This window comes from Dermochelys coriacea, chromosome 8, assembly GCF_009764565.3.
Source record: "Dermochelys coriacea isolate rDerCor1 chromosome 8, rDerCor1.pri.v4, whole genome shotgun sequence".
Lineage (NCBI taxonomy): Eukaryota > Metazoa > Chordata > Testudines > Dermochelyidae > Dermochelys > Dermochelys coriacea.
Window position 1 is genome coordinate 53,283,099 of NC_050075.1, and position 21,040 is coordinate 53,304,138.

Consider the following 21,040-nt stretch of genomic DNA (forward strand, 5'->3'; position numbering starts at 1 on the left):
CCTTCTGACCACTTCCCGTGCCCCAGATCCAGCAGTACCACTGATGAAGAACGAGCCCAGGCATGAGAGTAAGAAGTACTCTCACGGGCACAAGAGCAGGTCCCTGTAGCAGAGTGCTCATAAACACAGCGTTTCCTCCCCGAACCAGTCAAGGTTTGGTGAGACGTTGCATGCAGAAACCACTATACCAGTGCCCAAGGTTCCGAGGGTGGGGAGGGAAAAGTCTGGTGCAAGAAGGATCCAATGGTGCCATTGGCCACCCCAGCACTCGCCCATCTGGACCGTTCACTGATGCCCATCACCCATCCCGCCACCACCTCCATGCTGCTTGAAGAGCTCCTGGGCATTCTCTAGCCTCAGGGACCATCTAGAGTTGCATTCAGTATTAACGAGGCCATTCTCAGTCCAGCGCAGGCAGTGTCGTACACCCTTCCTCATGTGCCCCCACTCCTAAGAGGGCAGAGCGGAGGTATTTTGTCTGGGAGCAGATTTTCTTTTCTCCCACCTACCCCCCAGGTCTCTTGTCATCTACGCGGCAGCTGAACGGCCATGCCAGCACCCGCAGAAATCGACACCAGCAGATTGCACGGCTAAACATATGGACTTGTTGGGGAGAGAGGTGTGTTCCTCGACAGCCTTACAATTTCACATAATGAACTATCAGGCTCTGCTAGCCAAATATTTTAAAAACGATGTGCGGCTAGCAGAGTTCTGGGACAAACTGCCACCAGACCAACAGCAGCAATTTCAGGTACTGGTGGATGAGGGGATGCCTAGTTGCCAAGATGGGCCTCCAGGCAATGGTTGATGTGGAAGACACATCCTTTCACTCCCTTGCAATAGGAATAGTCATGCACTCTGACTCATGGCTACAGTCATCCGGCTTTCCTTGGTAGGTCAAAACTACTATCGAGGACCTCTTCTTTGAAGAGGACAAAATGTTCTATGCAAAGACGGACGAGTCCCTTCGCTCACTGAATGACTCCAGGGCCATGTTGCAATCCCTAGGGATTTATACCCAGCTCAGTGGAGCAGGCAATAGCGCCAACAGTTCTGTCCCAACCCACACATGCCCTACCTGGCCTACTACCAACAATAACAGGATGCCCCATGCAGACAGCAGGGTTCCAGTGGCCTTGCTTCCAAGTCTCAGCCACGGCCACCTCCTCGACCCTCTCCCACCAACTACCAAGGCCCCAGTTGTGATGCATTGGTTGAGAACTGTGAATCTTCCTCATTGCCACCCATGGAGCCCCATGTTGTCTTTGGGGACTGTCTTGCCCTGTTCGCCCACAACTGGGGCAAGATCCCATCAATGCATTTTGTCCAACAAGAAGCAGATGCTCTTCTTACAAAGGGCGCTATGGAATATGTAGCACCTCCGTACATGGGGAGAGGTTTCTACTCCCCATACTTCCTCATCCCAAAGAAGGGTGGAGGGTGCTACCTCCTTCTCAACCACCTATGTCAGAAAATCCAAATTCTGTATGATGACAATGGCATCTGTTGTCCCATTCCTCCCAAACCAGGCCGGGCTCCTGGCTCTCGACATGAAGGACGTCTACTTCCATGTCAATGTTGTGACATTACACAGGGTACAATCTGGACTTATGGACAGCTGTGTTCCCTCAATTTTCCAACCTGGGTTGCCTTTTACACTGCATCACTGTGAGAGCAACCACTCCTGGCCTACCCCCACACAGCCTCCAGCATGTAAATCACTCCCAGTTATACTGTATGAGTGTTATAGCCTGCCACTCATTAATCATACTGCAGGGCAGCACCTGCAAACTCCTTGTCCCAGACTTTTCCTAGATAGGTGCTGCTTGTACTGCCCAGCCTCTCCTGGACAATAGAAGCTCATATAAAGTCTGTCATTTTAGTAATATAAAATGATACACACAGATCCTGTTATCCCAAATGAAGTTTCCCAAACACTTCAAGGCAAAACCACACTGGTTTAGATAAAGCAATAAAATAAGTTTACAGAAAGATAGACAGATTTTAAGTGATACCAGTAACGAGGCGCACACATCAGAATTGGTTACTATAAAATAAAAGGTCAGATGCCACTAACACCTAACTTAACAATCTAGTGAATTCAAGCTCCAAACGACATACCTCCTGGGCACCCAAAATTTGCTGTCCGGCGTGCTTAGCAGGATTCTGTACCTCAACCACAAGTGAGAATTGCTAGTGTAACCTTTTGATAGCTCTTCCACAAGTGGAGCACCCCATGCTTGGATCTCTTCGCCACCCCCAAGAACCGCAAATTGCCCCTTATTGTTTCAGGGGAACCATCAGAGGACTCATAGGGTGATGTTCTTCTCCCCTCCGCTATGCCTGCCCCTCATTCCCCTCCTCCCACAAGTGCTATGCAGTATCCACCGGGACTGCACTACCATAATACTCATAGTCCCATTCTGGCCCTGTCAGTTTTGATTCATGGCCTTCTCAGAGACACTGCCCGTACTCCACTCCGTCTTTGTGCCCTCCTTACACAAGATTGGGGCTGGTTCCTGTATCCCTATCCAGGCCCTCTTCATCTCACAGCCTGGTTTTTGGATGGGACTCGGGAGTAGACAGAGCGTGCTCCACCCAAGTGTGACACATCCTTATCATGCAGAAGGGCATCCACCGGGGCCTGCTACCAAGCTAAATGGAAAGGATTCATCTCATGGGCTCACTGCCATCACCATCCACTGAGTATGATATCCGTACCTGTCATCTTCTATTACCTTCTCAATCTCAAAATGTCGGGCCTTGCCCTCAGCTCTATACGTGTCCACTTGGCAGCACTTAATGTTTTTCTTCCCCCTCTTCCTATGGATGGTGCCTCCATGTTTATGCACCCTGTCACTATCTGTTTCATGAAAGGTCTCCTCAATACTTTCCCACTAGTCCTCAAGCCCACAGCCCCTTGGGACCTGAACCTTGTTCTCTCCACCCTCACAAAGCCACCCTTCGAGCCACTGGCAACATGCTCCCTCTCCCATCTCTCCATGAAAGTGATGTTCTTCGTGGTCATTATCTCAGCTAGATAAGTCAGTGAACTTGGGGCCATGATGGCTGACCCCCCCCCCCCACACACACACACACACCTCTACTCTGACATAATGCGGTCCTCGGGAGACAAAAAATCTCACCGCATTATAGGTGAGACCACATTATATCAAACTTGCTTCCCCCCCGTTCCTTGTTCCCTGACCGCAGTGACAAAGTTCCTCCTCTACCTTGGTGGGTCCTGCACTTATTGGCAGATTTTGCTCGCCTCAAAGATTCATGGCAGCCCTCAGTTTGGCCACTTTCATGGCTCAAATCTGCCGTTCACTCAGATAACCTCATCACTGGCCAGCATGGGGAAAAAGAGTAAGAACAATCCCCGCAGTTTCTGCTGATCCACCATGTGGGTCGGGGACCAGCTCAGAGAACTTCACCTCTGATGGAATCCGCCCCTGTGTTGGGTCAGGAGTTGGGAGGTTTGGGGGGAACCCAGACCCGCCCTCTACACCGGGTTCCAGCCCAGGGCCTTGTGGACTGCAGCTGTCTAGAGTGCCTTCTGGAACAGCTGCATGACAGCTACAATTCCCTGGGCTATCTCCCCTTGGCCTCCTCCTAACACCTTCTTTGTCCTCACCACAGGCCTTCCTCCTGATGTCTGTTAACGCTTGTACTCTTCAGTCCTCCAGCAGCACGTTCTCTCATTCCCAGCTCCTTACGCGCACACCTCACTAACTGGAGTGACAGCCTTTTTAAACCAGGTGTCCTGATTAGCCTTAATTAATTCTAGCAGCTTCCCAATTGGCTACAGGTGTCCTAATTAGCCTGCCTATCTCAATTAGTTATAGAAAGTTCCTGAGTGTTCTGGAATAGTCCCTGTTATCTTACCCAGGGAAAAGGAACCTACTTAACCTAGAACTAATGTATCTACCTTGGACCATCTCTTGTAGCCATCTGGCCTGACCCTGTCACACTGCCCCCTCCAGAGACCCCCCGTCCCTAATCACCCCCAGACCCCACCTCCCACCCAACCTCCTGTCCCCTGACTGTTCTGACCCGTATCCACACCCCTTGCCCTCTGACAGGCACTCACTGGCAGCAGCAGGAAGTGGAGCAGTGTGGCCCCAGCCCGCTCTGCTTCCCGCCGCCGGGGAGTGCAGGGAGGTTGGAAAAAGGACACCCCACCCCGTGCTCACCTGCAGAGGGAAGCGGAGCGATGTGGCCCCAGCCCGCTCCGCTTTCCTTGCCCCGGACCCAGCCGTGTCACTTGGGGGGGGTTGGGGAAAGGTCCCACACTCACCTCCAGCGGGAAACGGAGCGCCATATCTGGGAGCTGGCAGAGTGGAGGGGGTTGGGGCCGGGCTGCTCCGCTTCTGCCAGTGAGTGCGGGGGGATCACTTCCCCCAAACCCCCTCCCCCAAGCGACATGGCTGGGGCTGGGGCGAGGGAAGCGGAGAGGGCTGCGGGGCCCCCAAAAGTGCCCCCCCAGAGCTCCTGCCTCCCAGACTCTGGGGGGGGAGAACCCCTGACCGCCCGCGAGACCCTCTGCACCTTATCCAACCCCTCTGCCCCAGTCCGGCACCCTTAACACGCTGCTCAGAGCAGCGTGTTGGAGCTTTACTGCGTTGTATGCGAACCTGCGTTATATCGGGTCACATTATATCGGGATAGAGGTGTACCATATTCCACAAGGATAGTTTCTTTACAGCTACACCCTAAGTTCCTCCCCAAGGTCATGTCAGCGTTCCACCTCAATCAATGTGTCCATCTACCTGTCTTCTGTCCCATGCGGACAGGATCCTGCACTCCCTTGTTGTCCACCTTGCACTGGCATTCTACCTCCACAGGACTCACGCCGTTTGTCCATCAATGAAAATATTTGTAACCATTGCCGACGAGTCCAAGAGCTAAACCCTCTCTTCCCAGTGAATCTATCCAATGTACTGTCGCGTGATGGTGTCACAGCACACGCTATGCAAGCAGCCACATCGGCCTGCCTAACAGGCAAGGCAAGACATCATGGCAAGACATCTGTCGTGCAGCAACACACATTCACATCCCACTATGCCGTCGCCCAAGGGGCAGCTGTGGATGCTGCAGTGGGCCATGCCATACTACAGACTGCAGTTCCTCTCGTATCCTTGCACCTACCTCCACACTGATCACTGCTTGCTACTCACCCATGTTTGGAATACACATAGGGACCATCACTTGAAGAGGAGGAAGAGGTTAATTACCTGTAACTGGAGGTTCTTCTAGAGGCGTGGCCCCTATTTGTATTCCAATACCCATCTTCCATCCCCTCTGCTGTGGACTGGACTACTCATTGGAAAGAGGGTCACGGAGAAGCATTGTTCCACCCAGCCTATTGTACCCTCAGCTGCAAGCACAAGGGGATGCATGATGCACATGTGGGTCAAGGGATACTGCTAAGAAAACCTTCTGGCTCTGGTGCATGTGCACTCACATTTGGAATACAAATAGGAACCACACGTTTCAAAGAACCTCCAGTTTCAGGTAAGTAAACTCCTCTTATTATCACCCTCTGTGTGTCAAGGGGTCTCTTTTAATGTGTGTGTTTATGCAACTTCATGCATTGTCTTCACATTTCTGTCCATAGCTTGCATATTTGATCTCTGTGAGAGCTGTGACTACCATTAAAGCCAACTGTGTGTTTGTATTTATCTTGAGATGTGAAATTGGTGTATTTTCAATGTTCAGAATGAAAAAACATCATAATGATAGTAATGAATTCATAACCACAATCCTTATCGTCAAAAATATGCACCAAAACTGATGTGAATTAGTGTGCTTCCATCAGGAGACGTGACCTGAAACCTATGAGTTTCTACAAATATTGGGAAAATAAATATTGTACGGGTATTTGCAGGTATAAAGTTAATTTTAAAAATTGCTCCTTTGCTGACATTTAACAAAGTGTTTTGTGAGTCTGCTTGGTATAAACAAGATGTCAGGGCTATAAATTTGTAATTCCTCAAGGCAGGCATTAGAACTTGGAAATTCAATTACAAAACACACCAACCAGTACCTTCTGATTTTAAAAAAATCAACAGCATCTGGAGAGCTGGGTTTTTGAGTAACCTGGAGTCCACAATGGTTGCAGCTATCGCAAGTGGAATCAGAGAGAGTCTTTTTAATAGGGTAGACTGTCGTTCACTAACTCCTATGGGGGCATGACCCCTTTCCATGTCACATCTTGATTGCTGCAGTATCTAATGTTTTATAGCTCCTGAAAGCCTATATGGCTTTGAAAGTATATTGAAGCAGGGGTCTGGCTTGTTACTTATTAATAAGTACAGTTTTACACAATGCCTCATGGCTAGCAATTTTTCTTATTATAGCAAGGGTCATCTTCACTCATAAAAATATGGAAGATGGTTATAGAACAGACCAGTGTATTTGGATACCATGAAATATCCATGTGGTGTTAGCTTTTCTATATTAGCATCTCTCATAAGATGTTAGTGAATATGGAAGTTGTTAATACATTAGTGAAGTGAAGTTGCTAATTCAGAGTTTGTACATTTTCAGAGTACAGGGATAAAGCTAGAGCATTCAAATGATAGGAGGTTCCTGGGGAGGAGAAAAATCTTGACTCTAATTACTTACGTTTTGCAACATATTTGAACAGGATTTCTAAGAGAGAGATCCATAATTGCATGTTGATAAATGCAATATCAGAACCTGAATAGAATAGAACTGAAACAGGTTGTGACCCTCTTGGGGGCATCAGAACAGAGAGAACCTCTCAACTGTTAACATACTGAATGCCTCTTGTACCATAGCTTTAACTTGCCTACCAAGTGTCAGTTGATGAAGGTGTAACAGCTAAATACGTGTTATTGTTGACTTTAGTAATTGGTCTAACCTGAGGTATTAGAGTGAGGTGAATAGCAGGTTAGTAAGGCAAGCCTTTCAACTCAGTCTTTGACCATAGAAATCTGGGGGTAACCAGTAAACACTATCATGGTGGTCTTATACTAGTTTTCATTTACACACACCTCAAAAGTGCTACATCATCATCATGTTCCCATTACGCCTCTGGCATTTAGGGCAGCAACGAAGATCCTCCACTTCTCTGTTTTCTGTCAAGTTTTTTCAATGGTTCCCCAGCTGTGCCCCAGGCTTTTCAGCTTGGCTTCCACAGCTCTTTGCCATGTTGTTTTCGGGTGGACTCGTTTTCGCTTGCCTTCAGGTGTCCATATTATTGCTACTCTGGTGATGGAATCAGTTTCTATCTGAAGCGCAGAGCCAATCGATCTCCACCGCCTCCTGGCACTGATGGTGCTCATATCCTCTTGGCTGCATTGTGTCAATAGATCTTGGTTTGAGATTGTTCTGGGCCAAAAGATACAGAGGATTTTTCTGAGGCAGGTTGTATGGAATGAAGACAGTTTGGACATGTCATACCTTCTCATTCCCCAGCATTCTTGAATGTTGAAAGTATGGAGCTCTGATAAATCCTGAGTTTGATTTTGGTGTTGTATTTTGATGATTTCCAGACTGTATTTAAGCTCCTGAAGGTGTTCCTGGCTTTATTGATTTTGTTCTGGATATCCTGGCTTGCTCCACCATCCTGGCTGATGGTGCTGCCCAAGTATATGAATGTTTCTACATTGTTGAGAACATAATCTTCTATCCGTACTTAATAAATGACCATCTCAAGAAGTCATGACTGCAGTAACAACAGAGTTGTAGGTCAAGCTTAGAATGCATTGACAGAGCAATATAGGGAAGATTTTACATGTTATCAGCCCACAACACTGTCTAGTTCAGGCCAGTCCTAGTAGTACTTCATTTTCATGAGCAGAATCATCCATAACACTGGAAATAAAAAGGAAATGGTTGAAAGTGGTTTTTGGTTAGATCTCCAATAAACTGTTCTTGATTTGTTGTCAGACTTGTTGTCCCTTCTTCAATACAGGCAGAGACTGACTCCTAGGCCAACTGAAATTATGCAGAAAATAATGGTGAAAACTGATGCATAACAATTTTCACTATTTATATGATGCTGTAATTTTTCATGGCAATTAGATTTTTTTAAGACTTAACAAATAGACCCCTTAAACTCTCTCCCGCCTGTGGTTGTCAGGTTCTGTCCTAGCTCTGGTACACCTAATGGGGCAAGATCCGCACTCATCCTTGCGTTTTATCAAGAATTGATAAGTGCAATTTATTCTCATGATGCTCCATCATCATTCTTCATAGTTTTCAGAATAGCAGCCGTGTTAGTCTGTATTTGCAAAAAAGAAAAGGAGAACTGTAGCTCACGAAAGCTTATGCTCAAATAAATTTGTTAGTCTCTAAGGTGCCACAAGTACTCCTTTTCTTTTTTTATTCTTCATAGTGTTTCCAGTTAATACTTTTGGGTCTGCTTTGCCCAGAGTAAACAGGTTGATATCCACTGTCTGTCCCTTTCTATGTGTAATTGTTTCCTCCCTTTATTTGCAAGCAGCCCCCGATCTTGCATGCCCCTGGCTCAAAATAAAGTTCAGATGTATATTTTCACTGTCCTATCATAAACTAACTTAGCTGTCAGCCTCTTCAGCACATTTTTAGTAAAATCCTTTTGACTGCTAATTAGACTTCTGCTGATTTGGCTCTGTGTTACCTGAAACCTATTTAAATTTATATCCAAGAGCGATAATGTTAAGGGACAGTATTTGAATAATTCCTCCTTATCCATAATTTCTATCTCAGTAATTCCAAGCAATATGAATGTCGGTCAGATGAATGAAAATGATTAGAGAGAGTTTCATATGGAGAGACTGAAAAGATTGGAGCTGTTTAGTTTAGAGAGGAATTGAATAAAAGACATTGTGGTGGAAAAAAATGAATTGACACAGAGAAGTTAAATTGGGTGCTCCTGTCCAGCCTTTCTATTAAAAATAAATAAATAAAAGATTGGAAAGGAGCAGGAGGGAGAAGGGAATAGTCAATGAAACTGAAATTGATTAAAAAAAACAATTTAGCTCACCCATCAGTAACCCACCTTGCCTTGGGCAATCAGGAGGGTAAAATTTTACAAGGTTGCCTGGGCTGGACAAAGATAAAGCTTCTAGTTTAAAGAGTTGATTGCTCCCTTTGTTCAGTCATACAAACTTTTGGAGACTCATGTGTTTTTACTGCACCTCAAATGGCAATCTGCATTTCACCAACCTCACTACAGTGTGTTGAATTTAGTGAATAGACAGATTTAGCCCTGGTTTAAATAATGTGTATTGTATTTCATTGGCTTGGTCTGAGGCTAAAATATTTGTTCCTCAATTTGCAGAGAACTAATGAGGCTTTGAGAATTTTTCGTTTAACCACAAACTTGGAAGAATGTTCAGCTTCTTCTAGTTACAATTCCTGCTGGTACCAATGCTTCAGTTTCACATGACACCTACCAGTAAGGGAGTAGGATGTTGCTGATGGCCTGAGTGGGAGATGGAGCAGAGCTAGTAATCACTGGCATGTTCAGAAGTAGTCATACAAAAATGTAATATTTTCTTCTAAGCTGGGGTAGAAGCAAACTGGGGTAAAAGGAGACTTAAAATACAGTGAGGACAGTTAACCATTGGAACAGTTTACCAAGGATTGTGGTGGATTCTCCATCACTGGAAACCTAATATTGAATGGGTTTTTTTCTAAAAGATATGCTCTAGATCAAAAAGGAATTAATTCAGGGAAGTCCTATGGCCTGTGCTATTCAGTAGGAGTTATATTAGATGATCACAATGGTTCCTTCTGGTGTAATCTATGAATCCCTGATGTTTGACCATCTTAAATTTTACTTATGAGGTGAGGCTTGGAAAGATGGGTGTACTGTTTAATACCAAATAAAGCTTAACTTTGATCATTTGGCCAAAAAGAGGAAACTCAGACCACCATATCCAACTTCTCTTGTTTGGCTGAGGTCAAGTGACAGATCTTCTCCCATCCCCAAGAACAAAGCGAGTCAGAACTTCAATCTGGATTTAGGGCAAAGGTTCCTGTCTCCCCACTGTGTTCTACTAGCTAGACTATAAGGCTCTGGATTAATAGTACTACCCCTTTTTTGTGGGGGTATATATATTATCTGCTCTTTACCTTAGGATCAGCATAAAGAAGCAGAGAATTGTTTTGGCCTGCAACATGGCATGTATGATATCATTATGCACTTAATTTCTCTCTGGCAGGTGTGTTTTTTATAGAGGGACCAAATGTGTGGCCACTAGTGAGAATCTATCGAGGTGGCTTTCTCCTGATAGAATTCCTCTTCCTCCTGGGCATCAATACATATGGCTGGAGGCAGGCTGGAGTGAATCATGTCCTCATCTTTGAACTCAATCCCCGCAGCAATTTATCCCATCAGCATCTCTTTGAGGTAAGCAGAACAGCCACAAGAGCCACTGTGCATTTTAAACATCAGCAGAATAAATCGACCTGTTGCCTTGGAGTGAATGGTAACATAACTATCAAGAAAAGGTTCAGGAAAGGCCAACAAAAATGATTAGAGGTATGGAGCTGCCTCCATATGAGGAGAGATAAATGAGCCTGGGACTTTTCAACTTGGAAAAGACACGACTAAGGAGGGGATATGGTAGAGGTCTACAAAATCATGACTTGTGTGGAGAAATTAAATAAGGAAGTGTTACTTACACCTTCTCATAACACAGGAACTAGAGGTCACCAAATGAAATTAATAGGCAGCAAGTTTAAAACAAACAAAAGGAAGTATTTCTTCACCCAAACCACAGTTAGCCTGTGGAATTCTTTGCCAGAGATTGTTGTGAAGGCCAAGACTATAACAGGGTTCAAAAAACAACTAGATAAATTCATAGAGGATAGGTCCATCAATGGCTATTAGCCAGGATAGGCAGGGATGGCATCTCTAACCTCTGTTTGCCAGAAGCTGGGAATGGGTGACAGGCGATGGATCACTTGATGATTCCTGTTCTGTTCATTCTCTCTGAAGCACCTGGCATTGGCCACTGTCAGAAGACAGGTACTGGGCTAGATGGCCCTTTGTTCTGACCCTGTAGGACGTTCTTATGTCAAGAAAAGGAGGTTACTGATATGTTACTGATTTGATTATAGTGATGAAAGCAGCTCTTCCTTGGGCTCTATAATATGGAATTCAGAATTTTCTTAACTTTGTTTCTCTCCTCCATCTTTTATTAGATTGCTGGATTCCTTGGGATGTTGTGGTGCTTGAGCCTGCTGGCATGTATATATGGCAAATTCACCCATGTCCCTATGCAGGTGAACCCACTCATCTTGTATGGATTCATGTTGCTTTTCCTCATCAACCCCACCAAAACTTTGTATTACAAGTCCCGGTTTTGGCTGCTCAAACTGTTGGTAAGTCTGGAACCTCGTATAGACTCAAGAGAAACTGATGTGGGTAATTGAACTCAAGTAGATGAAGTGTGTCCAAATACATCACTAATTTTTAGACTTGGAAGTGTATGCCACACAATTTTATGCAGCTTTGATTCAATAGTACTCAAGCAAGTCCATGCATAAAGAATTAGAAGTGTATTTGTTGAGCATAGAGTTACAGAAATTACTTTCAGTCTTTGTACTATTTCTGTTATGCCCTTCATACCAAGGGTATGTACACACACACAAAAATAAGCATATGTGATGTATGCATGCACATACAAATGTACCATATCGCCTTCCTCATGTCTCAGTCATGCTCACTGTATCTCTTCCCTAGCAAAGTAGTTTGGGTAAGATTACAAAGAGCTACAGAGCAAAGCTGACAGAATGCTGTTTGCCCAAACTGAAAATGGGCCAATACTCAAATAGAGTATTCATGGGTAGCAGACTATAGCTGAGGTAACTTTCCTTTTATAATAACTAGTTGCCACTACTTTTTCAACATTTCTTTTCTATATTTGTTCTGAATGAGAGAGATTAATATTTTAGTATTGGCTATTGTTTCCCTGGTAACAAAAATCAGAAGAAAATGAATGGAAACATATGCTAATGCAATATTAAGATTATAAATGTAAACATCAAACTAATAGTTTTCAGCCATCTTGACCCAGGGATCTCTTGCCAGTTTTTCCCAAAATGCATATACCCCTGCCGCCACACCATATGCCCACACATCCTTTAATTTACATTAATTTGAATCAGTTTGATTCCTTCACCTTTTCACTCTTGCTGTTACTGCTGTGAAGGCTTCTTAGAAGACTTGAAATTTTCTGGCTAAATAATTTTTTGCTCAATTTGCACTATAAAAATATTGAGTGATTTGCAGGAGGGAGGATTAAGACCGTATAGGTGGGTCCTGGAGTATCCTCCTCTGTGGAATTGTTTTGCTAACACTTGCTAAATATTTTTTAAATGGTGCTATCTGGAACAATTCAAAGACAAGACATAAAATTGGTTTTCAGCATGAACATGCATATGCATATATAAGTAGACATATAAGTATATACAGATTTTGTTTATATACCTCTTATTTAATCTTTAAGGGTTCAATTTTCTAATAGTTTTAACATGCTGAGACTCTGCTCCTTTTGTGCTCCCTTCTTTTCCTTTTACCTTTCATCATTCAACAAATCACCCTCTCTCTTAATCACGGGTGCTTTTTCAGATGCAATTTTGCTCTTTTCTCCTCCCCTCCTTTCTTCAGCCCCTAGCCTGGCCACCTGTATTACTGCTGCCTTATCTGAGGGAAGCTAGGCTAGTCTCCAGCCTCCCCCTCCCACACTCCATCCCCATTGGAAATAAATTAGCAGGGAGTTTATTAGGGTCCATCCTGGTTCAGATTTTGCCTTCCATTGAGGAGCAGAAGACATCTCTCGCCTCCAGATGCTCTGCAACATAAACTAATTATATTTCACTCTGACACAAAGGCGGGGTTTTCCAGACCAATATTAGTTCTTGAAGGGAATACAACACTTTTTTCCATTAAAGGAACTGTAATCGGTTTTATTTCTGTGGGGAGTGATTGTGTGGGTTCCAGTCTCACAATTATAGCATTATTGTGGCACCACTAGCATAGGCACAGTGAAACATATTGGCATGATAGAGCTAGAAAGGAAGCACTCGAAGTCTTCGCAATGACAGCAGCTTTGGAAATTCTGCACAAAGTCAAAGGACCCCACAAAGTTGTGCCCATAAGGTAGTAAATGAGACCCCCCCCCCGTAATCCCCCATCACTGAAATAACAAGCTCTGATTCATGCATGGCAGGTTACCTGCACAGCTTCTTAGCAGACAGATTGCACATTGTGCTTCACATTAAGCATTGCAAGTGCTGTGTGTATGTTAATGAACAAAGACTAGTTGATGGACTACATTTGGAATGATGGTGGCAGGTGGAAGTTACACAATAATGAAATGAGTTGAGCTAGCAAAACTATTAAAATATAAAAAAGCGACTTCTGCAATTATTACTGCAATAACCAGAGTTCACAGGTGCAATCTAATTAATAGTTTTCTTTGTAAGAAATCTTGGAGATTGACACATCTACATGAATCAGAAAAGCTTGCCCCTTGTGACTAATTGGAATCTGAAGGCCTGTTTCTTGGAAACTTTGGAGAGAAGCCACTTATACAAAAGGTTTCTCATGCACAAATCTCATTGCCCATTTTGACACTAACAATAGACACTTAGTCCCATTTATTTATCTTGGGTACAAATTCAAAACTATGTATTTCATTAGCTTCATCCAGTATATTCTGTGCCTTTGGACTACTCTCTGAGCTAGTATACACAACTTTTTTACCGCTTTCACTATATCAATTTAGAAATCGATTGTGGTATAATCCATCCCTAGTGTGAACAGTAACATTGGTATGGCACTTGCATCGGAATAGTTTTTCTTTATTTCAGTCCAAATTTATAGAAATCTGCTATATGTTATAAGCATCTTTATATGGGTATACCTGTGTCCATGCTAGAGGTTATAGTGATTTAATCATCTCTATGTCTAAACTGTTGTAGCAAAAGAACAAAAACTTTGTGTATAATAGCACTTTGGCTGTGAACTCAGTAAGGGATAGTGACCTGACACCTACAAGCTTGAGGTCTCTTAAGAGGAGATGGCTCACCAAAATGCAAGATGACCTTAATGTTGCAAAATAATACAGTACATTTAACTATATGTAAGGCCGAAAAGCAAACAGACCACATGAAAGAATAGCTGTTAGGGGCAATTTATGTTCACCCAGATATTATCAAAGTGGGTCTCTGACTACATAAGAATTTTTTATGAGTTAGCCAGGAAAGATCCCTCCTGGCCATATTAGGGCTTATTCTGCTAGGGCTCGAGCAGTTTACTTGAGATATGTAGAGCAGCGACGTGGTGCTCGATTCACCCATTTACCTAGCACAGGCCTCCAGATCAGATGCCAATATTGGTAAGGCTGCCCTGCAGTCAACAGTCAAGAAGGACCCCTTGTACCGAACTCCATGGAAACAGACAGCTGCTTGTTAGTCACTAAGAATGAAATCAGTGTGGGCAATTGCTTGAAGAAAGAACAGTTACTTAAATTACGGTAACTGTGCTTCTTTGAGGTGAGTTGTTCCCACAGATTCCATGACCTGCCCTCCTTCCCTGCTAACGCGGAGTCCTATTCCTATGGGATTCTGTATTGACGAAGGAACTGAGGAGCAAATGCTGTTCATACCCTTGGGTAGAGGGCACAAGGGCACCTATGGTGCAGGCACAGCCCCAACAGAAGCTGCTAGCCAAAAAAAAAATCAGTACTCAATCACAGTGAGGCACAGGTGCTCTCAAAGGTAGAATGCATGTGCAACACAACTTGAAGAATCACAATTACTGAAGGGTAAATAATCTTAGCTGCTCAGTGCCATGGTGGATAAGCAAGCCCAAGGAGCACCTGGTTTTGCAATGTAGAAATCTAGCAAGAGTTTACAGGTGGATGAAACATCCACTGCTTCAGCACTTATTAAAACTACAGTTGTCAGCTCCAGAATGCCCATATTCACCCCGGCTGGGAAATGGTCCAATCACAAAGGTGATCAAATATTTGAAACTAAAATTCAAGTCTTATTCTTAGTATTTTAAGCACGGCAATATTTCTTAATGTTGTCAGAGACAGGTTTTGTTAGCTCTGGGGTCTGGTTTTGGTAAATGTGGCAGTTTCGGCAGCTGCCAAGGTGGATTTGATTGGTGGTACTTGTCACTGGGAAAAGCCCACTTGTAACCACACTGTAAACTCTGACCTCTCCCTGTATCTCTGGCACCTTCTCTCCCAAACCTGATTGTGTACTTGGGGCTCGGCTGCTTCTTTATTCGGCTCCAGTGTGCTCTCTGCCTGCCTCATTATTGAACTGTGTAGTCATTGGTACACAGTGGGGTCTGGGCTATTGCACATGAGCAGTATTCCACGCAGAACTGCATACCAAGATGTGCACTGGTCAGTGGAGTAGCAAAAAGGAGACACGTTAGGGTGAAGAAGTAGGATGCAAACAGCACAGAAGCAGTTGGGAACTATGGACAGTTGGGATTAGGAGGATGGCCAAAGGGTGGATTATATTGAAAGTGATGATTCAATTCCCAGTGTAAGTGATTAGAGTACTAGTGCCTTGTAGAGGTTTAAAACACTTGCCTGGTCACTCTGTCTGCTATAAACTTTAGGTGGAGTATTCTAGTCCATTGTTGTATCTGTCTAGCTTAGGTTTTTATACTGAAGTCCATCCCCATAGTATCTGCGCACCTTCCATGTAAAAACAATAGCAAAGTTCCTAGTGGACTTCATAGAGAGTGTCTCTTTCTTCCCCCTCTTTGGGCTAAAAACACTACTTGAGATAAGGGATTTGGTTTTGATTTGTTTGTTTTTCAGGTTGACTTGTTTCAGCAATTTTTTGATTGGGATTAGTTGTGTAGAAGGTGGTGTCAGTGCCGAGTGTTATTTTTATGGTGGAAAGGTCTTTTTGAAGAGAGGTTTTGCAGTGTTCCTTAATTACTGTTAGACTGGATTTTCCTGATGTCCTTTGGATGCTTGTTACATAGCTCAACCCCTCAGCTGAGAACACTTTGTCCCTAACTCTCATGTGCTTCTTCCTGGGCTTTGTGATGTGCATTGTCCTAGAGGAACACAGCTGTGTGTCTAGTTCACACACTGAAATGTAGTCTTTAAAGTAGCTGTGGCTTGATCCATTAATTGCTTTGACGATTAGGACCAAAGTCTTAAACTGGCATCAGAAACTGATGGGGAGCCAGTGGAGAGACTTGAGCAAAGCCCGGATGTGCTGTGTTCTAACTGTTTTCTTCTAGTGTCTGCCCTGCATATTAATAGTAGAAACCTTTTACTCCTCTACAGATCAGTTTTACCCAAAGTTTTCTTAATAGAAAGCTTCATAAATGTCTGAACTGCAGGACAATACTGGTGTTATCTTTTAATTACTATAACTAACCAGTCTGGGTCAGTTGTAATCAAAGGTAATGGAGCATGAACATTGCCTACTTTGAAAGGAGTGTAACTGCTGTCAAGCCTTGGAGGGAAAGTTGGCTGGGATGAAGAGGGAGTCTGATTAATATAATCCTTTAAACTCTTGAGGGATTTGGGGGCCCTACATTAAGGTTGAACACTGCAGACACATGGTCTTAGGGGTTGGTATACAAATCTGAGTCAAGGTCAGATTAGAGGCCAAGATAGTGGTCCAGGGCCTAGTGGGTGTCAGGTGTGGAATGGGGAAGAAGCATGCTAAGATGTGCAAGTGGTTATTCTGGAAATGCTGAGGAGGAGGGGTCAGAAGCTATTGTCAATGTCATAGATTGGGAAAGATTGGTTACATAGCACACTCTTAAGTGGGGATTGTGAGTTTCTTTGGAGAATCTTGGCTCTCGCTTTGAAGAGATTAAAAAACTCAGGCCAGCCAGAAGGGAAAGGCTGTGAATAACTGAACACAAAGGGGGGAAATAGATGTCTGAAAGAGGAAATGTTATTCTCAGTTCTTGTGAGTGACGGGGAAGTTCTACTGCCAGGAGGAGTGATGAAACGGCAGATATTTGGGGGTGAGCAGTGTGATATTTCATGTTAATTCAGCACAGTCTCATCTCCTGCCACTATACTGTCAGTTTGCTCTATTAATATCTTTCATGCTAACTTCATGCTGTTTTAATTCCCAGTTCCGGGTGTTCACAGCCCCCTTCCATAAGGTAGGCTTTGCAGATTTCTGGCTGGCCGATCAGCTCAACAGCTTGGCTGTGATACTTATGGACCTGGAGTACATGATCTGTTTCTACAGTTTTGAGCTCCAGTGGGACAACAGTGACGGACTGTTGGCAGTTACAGGTATAGTAGTGATGAAGATGTGATGGTATCAAATATGTATGAACACTTTGCCCAACAGTCCAGGAACATTGATACAAACTGAACATTTCAATAGGCATTTCTGTCCTTTAGCAAAAGTTCTCCCAATGACATAGGAAACTCATCCCATCATAAAACACAGCCCTAGAAATTTTATTCTCCCATCCCTTACTGCCCTATTTACCAATCCGTTCGTCTGGTATATCCTGCTTCTGTGACTGGCATGACCTGTGTTTTTCAGAACTTGTTTGCCAAGATTTTGAGGTGTTCTTCGGCAGAGGAAAGACACAGCAGTTTTCCAGACTTGGCTGGCAGTTTTTCAGACTCTTTTCCAACCATGCAATCACAATTAGCCTTTTGTTACTGCTTAGTGTTAGTGATTCATAGAATCAGTACAAAGCTGATTACCAAGAATTCAGAGTTTATGGGGAAATAGTCTCATGAGGATTTTTCCCCTAAGGGCTCTTCTCCTGAGGGTCTTCCATATTCCTAAAACATTCGTGTGGGTTCTTTTCTGTTTGATCTGTGCTTTCCAAGCTATTTCTTCCAGGTTCTATGTTTCAATGTTGTATTTTCTTCTAGACGGAATGGCAGGAACTTTCTCAGAGCTCATTGGTGCCATTCATTATTCAATTACAGTTGACATTGAGAGACAAGGGCTATGCACACTGCCTCCACATCATTTCCAGCTTGGAGAGCAAGAGATAATATCTGAATTTTAACTCTGGTCTTCCCCAATGCAAAACATTATCTTATGCCTCTGGACCAGTCCACAGTCATTGTCTTTCCATTTTAACCATCAACCACTGACAAATCATCTTGTCAGTGGGCCTTTAGCATATATTGAGAGAACTTGAAGCCAGTTTTCTGTGTGCATTAGCATTACTTTCTATTCCTCCAGCCTTGTCTACTTCAGAACCTTCCACCTGGTTGTATTAAGGCTGCATTCTAAGAGTCTGTTCCCTGTAATCATTAGTTGGAATTAAATTTAAGTGTTTAAAACAAGAAATTGTGTATACTAAAGTTTTCTGCATCAAACCAAAAAGTGGAATAAGAACACAGTTTCCCCTGGACGAAATACTGATTGATCGATCAGAGGGAGTGAACAAATTCTGTATATTGATGACCTGATGTTATTCAGGTGTGCTGAGCACATTTTGGAAATTAAGCCATAAATGACTAGATATTTACTTGTGTAAGAATGTAACAGACTTTGGAATTTACACTTAACTCTTCAATTTTTCTGCCTTTTCCCTGTTACTTATTGGCAAAAATCATTGCACCCCTAAAAATGGGATTTTCTTATGCTAATTGGTGATGTGACCATATTAGGAGACCAACTCAAATCGGTTGATAGTTATAATTAAAGGGACACATTCAACTTGAAATCTACATGGCGAGATCCACACAAACAGGAGAAACATTGAAATTGAGTATACACGGTGCTATCAAATGCACAAAGTAAATAAAATAAAACAATAGATTTTTTTCCCCTGTGCTTTCATTGATAGTAATCTTACTTGCTATGTGTAACAATAATAGGTTTTAAAATTTTCTAACTGCAGTGTGTTGTTCAAGCTGTCTCTCTTTAAACCCTAGCAGTGATCTCTCCTGTTATTGAAGGAAAGGAGTTTGGAACACCTTCCCTTGACTGAAACACCTGGTCGTGGGATTGAAAATGTTGAAATGCTAAATATAGATGCAAATGCAAAGCATTGTGAATTGCACCATTGCTTAGGATATTACAATTGCTGCTTCCAAAATCTTAGTTTCACTCATCTCTTCAAGGAAGGTAGAGGAAGTGAGACAATTGGAAGGGAATGAGAGAAGAATTAAATATTTTGTTTCCATGTCCACTGAAACATCTCTTCTCTTGTAGGTGATCAGATTTGTAACAGCTACTCCTACGGAGTGCGAGCAGTTGTCCAGTGCATCCCTGCTTGGTTGCGTTTTATCCAGTGCCTGCGCCGTTACCGTGACACCAAACGGGCCTTTCCCCATCTGGTTAATGCTGGCAAATACTCCACCACCTTCTTCATGGTGACATTTGCAGCCCTTTACAGCACTCACAAAGGTATTGGATTTAGTTATTTCACAAAGCTTTGCAGAACCCCCTGCTGTCTTTTGTCAGTCTCTGCTCCTCAGTCATCTTTTCTGTCTGTGGACCTTTTTAGGTGCTAATGTTTATAGAGAAAAAACAGAATTATGGATAGAGCCCTGCAAATTCATGGGTATCTGCTTTATATCCATGGACCATTTTTGTGGATAGCCACTTCAGATGCGGATACAAATTTTGTATCCACACAGGGCTCTGGCCATAACAGACTCACCGGAATGGAACAGCTGTGGCTGTTACCCAGCCCCCAGGCTCCAGCTCAGCTCTCTGAATTGCACAGCAGCGGGTATAGCCCACTGGGCATTCTGGCAGTTGTAATCCCCAGCTTGCTTGGACCAAGGAGGTAAACTACAACTCCTAGAAGGGAGTGAGCCTAGTGCCATTTTAAAAGAGGTATGGTGTGTAATTTAAATGAGCAGGCAGCAAGGACCCTATGCTATGAGGCGGAGAGTAGTTATCGACACTTTCTGCCTGGGACTGGTCTGCATGCATTACTGCCCCTGCAGCTGCCTAGGGGTGTCTGAGCTTCCCACCCCTCCCCCCACAGAGGGTGGCGCGACACGCAAGGGCCCAGGAGTGTAGCCTTCCTACCCAGAGTGGGGAACGAGGTCTGGTGGGGGAAGGAGCAGATGGTGGGGCAAGCGGTGTCTGGGGAGAAGTGGGCGGTGGTTGGGGGCTTGGCACAGCCCTGCATCGCTGTCAAGGGCGCCGGAGCCCTCCTAAAAGTTGGGGGGGGACTGGGGAGCCCGCCCTCCTGCCCAGGATGGGATGGGGCCGAAAGCAGCCCCCTACCTGCCCCCCAGGTCTCCCACCCAGGGCAAGTGGAGGGACCCTGGCTCCTCACAACTACCCGCGTGGTTCTCCCTGATCTGGCTCTGGCTGGCGGCGGGGGCCTCGGAGCTCAGCTTGGCCTTGATAAGAGCCAGGAGGGCAGCTGTGGGGAGCCACAGCAGCCCTCCACCTGCCTTGGGTGGGGGGCCCAAACAGCCCCCAGCCTGTGTCCCCACCGCTCCTACGTTCCCCAGGGCAGGTAGAAAGTCTGCAGCTGCATGCTGGCTCCTCACAGCTGCCCGCCCGGCTCTTATCATGGCTGGGCTGCAACTTCAAGGCCCCCACACCCTGGCCAGAGGCGGGGAGGGGAGATGTTGCGGACCCTTGACCTGCCATCGGCCAGCTGGGGATTCTAGGGGGCAGGGACACAGGCCAGGGGCTGCTCTGAGCCACCGCTGCCGAACCCCCCCCCCCCCCCCAACCACCACCATAGGCAGGTCGAGGGTCTGCTGCGGCTCCCCACTGCCACGCAGGTTCCCCAGCTGGGCTCACTCTCTTCTTGCGGGGACTCTCTTCTTGCGGGTCCGCCCTGGTGAAAAGTGGAAGTGCCCTGGCCCCCCAGGTTCCAGCACCACTGGTCACTGCTGCGTGGTGAACTATGGAGCTGTAAATAGAGCCTTGCAAATCCATGGATATCTGCATCCGCAGATTCGGATATCCACAGACAACTTTTGTGGATCATGTGTGGATACACATTTTTGTATCCGTGCAAGGCTCTAATTATGGATAGTACAAATTACATTCTTACCTCACCTCTTATTAAAAGGGTGACTGTTATTAAAGGTAAGAGAATACAGTAGAATTG

General features: G+C 44.6%; 1 protein-coding gene across 2 annotated transcripts in view; it reads left to right on the forward strand.

The window, feature by feature from the left end:
* The window catches only part of XPR1 (xenotropic and polytropic retrovirus receptor 1), a 227,981-nt gene that overhangs the window by 160,188 nt on the left and 46,753 nt on the right, over positions 1 to 21,040 (forward strand). For both annotated transcript variants that reach the window (XM_038412656.2, XM_043491391.1), the window contains exons 8-11: positions 10,182 to 10,369; positions 11,167 to 11,346; positions 17,105 to 17,270; positions 19,168 to 19,362. In XM_038412656.2, the coding sequence (XP_038268584.1) occupies positions 10,182 to 10,369; positions 11,167 to 11,346; positions 17,105 to 17,270; positions 19,168 to 19,362 (729 nt within the window). The remainder of the gene's footprint in view (positions 1 to 10,181; positions 10,370 to 11,166; positions 11,347 to 17,104; positions 17,271 to 19,167; positions 19,363 to 21,040) is intronic.